This window comes from Quercus lobata, chromosome 5, assembly GCF_001633185.2.
Source record: "Quercus lobata isolate SW786 chromosome 5, ValleyOak3.0 Primary Assembly, whole genome shotgun sequence".
Taxonomy (NCBI): domain Eukaryota; kingdom Viridiplantae; phylum Streptophyta; class Magnoliopsida; order Fagales; family Fagaceae; genus Quercus; species Quercus lobata.
The window spans coordinates 31,813,805-31,817,218 of record NC_044908.1 but is presented as its reverse complement, the minus strand read 5'-3'; the positions used below and the strand labels follow the sequence as shown (position 1 = coordinate 31,817,218).

At 49.7% G+C, this 3,414-nt stretch overlaps 1 protein-coding gene across 1 annotated transcript; it reads left to right on the top strand.

Moving 5' to 3' along the window:
- Nucleotides 1-898: 898 nt before the first annotated feature.
- On the top strand, nucleotides 899-1,579 carry LOC115990352. The gene has a single exon (XM_031114189.1). It carries the CDS (start codon nucleotides 899-901, stop codon nucleotides 1,577-1,579), a length of 681 nt encoding a protein of 226 aa, XP_030970049.1.
- The last annotated feature ends 1,835 nt before the right edge of the window (nucleotides 1,580-3,414 follow it).

Genomic DNA, 3,414 nt, shown 5'->3' with positions numbered 1-3,414 from the left:
CGAGGATAATGAATATCGGCGAAGATCAAGAACCCCCCCGAGCGAGACCTTTTCCTACGAGGAAGAGAGACCTCGTAAACGCAGCCACAAGAGCCCATCTTACCAAGGCCTGGCCAACGATGCCATGAGTAAGGCCCTGGATCGCATCTCCCAGTCGCCGTTTACCCTTAGAATAGAGAGGGCAGCGCTTCCTCGGCGGTTCCATCAACCAACGTTTGCTATATACAATGGTCGGACCGACCCAGTGGAGCATGTGAGCCAATTTAATCAGAGGATGGCCGTCCACACCAGGGATGAGGCGTTAATGTGTAGGATATTCCCATCTAGCTTGGGACCCATGGCGATGAGATGGTTCGATTCCCTCCAGCCGAATTCCATAGATTCCTTTAAATAGCTGACGTAGGCTTTCCGTTCCCGTTTCATCACCAGCACTAGAGTCCCTCGGCCCCTCAATTCCCTCCTATCCTTGTCCATGCGGGAAGGAGAGACGCTGAAGGCCTACTCGGATAGATACTGGGAAATGTATAACGAGATCGAAGGGAAATATGATGACGTCGCCATCAGTACGTTCAAAAGGGGCTTGCCGACCGAACACGGCTTAAGAAAGTCCCTCACTGGAAAGCCAGTCACCAGCGTGCGCCAACTCATGGACCGAATTGACAAGTACAAAAGGGTCGAGGAGGACCAACAGATGGGGAAGGGTAAGGCGAAGGTCGTCCCTTAGGAGAGGAGGGACTTCAGGTCGGAACAATTTAACAACAGTAACAGGCCGAGAAGGGACTATGTAGAGCAGTTCGGATCTACTAGGGCTCAGGCAGTCCATGCTGTGTTCCGAGAACCTCTTCATAAAATCCTAGAGAAGGTGAAATATGAGCCTTTCTTTCAGTGGCCGAACAAGATGGCTGGCGACCCTTTGAAGCGTAATCAGAACCTGTATTGCGCATACCATCAGGAGCCCGGTCACACTACTGATGATTGCAGGAACATGAAGAACTATTTAGACCAGCTCGTCCGAGAAGGGAAGCTGAGACATCTGCTGCATCGCTCTGAAGGATGGCAAGAACCATCGAACAATGAAACCAGACAAAGTACGTTGAGGCCACCCATTGGCACAATTAATGTCATTCTCGCCGCTCATGGAAAGACAGGCTCTGTCCCCTTCAGGGTAATGTTAGTGAGCAGTTTTCCGACTAAGCCAGATGACAGGGAATCCAAGAGGGCTAGAATGAGTGCCACGCCATTAATCGGGTTCACGGAAGAAGACAAACAAGGAACTATCCAACCCCACGATGATGCCTTAGTCGTGACGCTCAGGATAGGAGGTTATGACGTCAAAAGGGTGTTGGTTGATCAAGACAGCGCAGTGGAGATAATGTACCCTGATTTGTATAAGGGATTGAACTTGAAGCAGGAAGACCTGTTGCCATACGATTCCCCCCTAGTTAGCTTTGAAGGAAAGGTCGTCATCCCGAGAGGCATGATAAGGTTGCCTGTGCAAACAGACTTAGAGGTGGTAGAAGTGAACTTTATTGTAGTAGATGCATACTCCCCTTACACAGCCATCGTGGCCCGGCCATGACTTCATACACTAAGGACTGTGTCGTCAACCTTGCACCAAAAGGTGAAATATCCGTCAGGAGGTCAGATCAAAGAGATAATAGGGAACCAGGGAGTAGCTAGGCAATGCATGGTGTCGGCAATTTTGCGGCAGCAGGATCGCTTAACTTCCACGCCAGCCGAGAGCGGCTTATAGCAATTACTGACTACGGTCCCAACTGCGGGCAGTGGAGGACCAGCCATGGAGGTGAACTGTGAGGAGTTGGAGAAAGTACTTGTCGGATCTGACCCTGAGAGGTTTTTTCAAATTGGCTCGGAATTGCCGCCCCAAGAGAAGTCGACGCTGACTGCCTTCCTCCGACAGAATTTAGACGTGTTTGCTTGGGACCCCTATGAGGCCCCCGAGGTCGACCCAGATTTCATCTGCCACCGCCTTAACGTGAACCCGGCCATAACACCTAAAAGGCAAGCCCCTCGACGACCGTCAAAAGAACATACTGACGCCGTGATAGAAGAGGTCACAAGATTGAAGAAAGCAGGGGCTATCAAAGAGGTCTTCTATCCCGAGTGGTTGGCTAACACGGTAGTGGTAAGGAAGAAGAGCGGGAAATGGTGGGTCTGCATAGACTTCACCGACCTAAACAAGGCGTGCCCAAAGGATCCCTTCCCTATGCCCGGATAGACCGGTTGGTAGATTCAACTGTCGGACATCCTAGAATGAGCTTTCTAGACGCTTTTCAGGGCTACCACCAGATACCCTTGGCCGCCGAAGACCAGGAGAAGACTGCTTTTGTCACCTCAGTTGGGAATTATCATTATAAAGTGATGCCCTTCAGCCTAAAAAATGCCGGGTCAACCTATCAAAGGATGATGACCAAGATGTTTGAACAGCAGATGGGTAAAAACATTGAAGTGTACATAGACGACATGGTGGTTAAAAGTAAGTTGGCTCCCAACCATATTGACGACCTTGGCAACGTTTTTCAAATACTAAGAAAGTATAAACTACGGCTGAACGCAACCAAATGTTCATTTGGAGTGGGATCTGGAAAATTCTTGGGTTATATGATGACTCATAGAGGCATTGAGGCTAACCCCGACCAAATAAAAGCCATCCATAACTTGCAGCCTCCTCGGAACCCTAAAGAAGTCCAGAAGCTTACTGGTATGATAGCAACTTTAAACCGTTTTATCTCGCGCTCAGCAGATAGATGCAAGTCATTCTTTCTCCTATTACACAAGTGGAAAGGATTTGAGTGGAATGAAGACTGCGCTGTAGCTTTCCAACAATTAAAGGAGTACCTCGCCTGACCACCAATTATGTTCAGTCCAAATGCCGACGAGGTTTTGTTTACCTACATTGCGGTAGCCTCGCATGCAGTGAGCTTGGTGCTAATCCAAGAAGACAACGGCACACAGCGACCAGTCTATTACGTTAGTAAATCACTGCAGGAGGCAGAAACACGTTATCTTCCCCTCGAGAAGGCTATCTTGGCTGTCGTGCATGCCACGCGAAAGCTTCCACACTACTTTCAAGCACACACTGTGGTGGTGCTGACACAACTCCCCATAAAGTCCGTCCTACGCAGCGCCGATTACACAAGCAGAATTGCAAAGTGGGGAACGATCTTGGGCGCTTTCAATATTAGGTACATGCCTCGTACTGCTGTAAAGGGCCAGGTCCTTGCCGACCTAATAGCAGAGTTTGTGGAGCCCACGCTAGAGGAACAAAACGTGGTGGGACCTCTAGGGGCTGATGAGAAGATGATCAACACGGTCTCCCAGCATGAAAACACCTAGTGGAAAGCGCACGTCGATGGCGCAGCAAACCAAAGGGGCTCAGGGTTAGGACTTGTC

What these genes read in the sequence shown, in the direction of transcription:
- LOC115990352 (XM_031114189.1), top strand. Translation starts at nt 899, where the DNA reads ATGGCTGGCGACCCTTTGAAGCGTAATCAGAACCTGTATTGCGCATAC.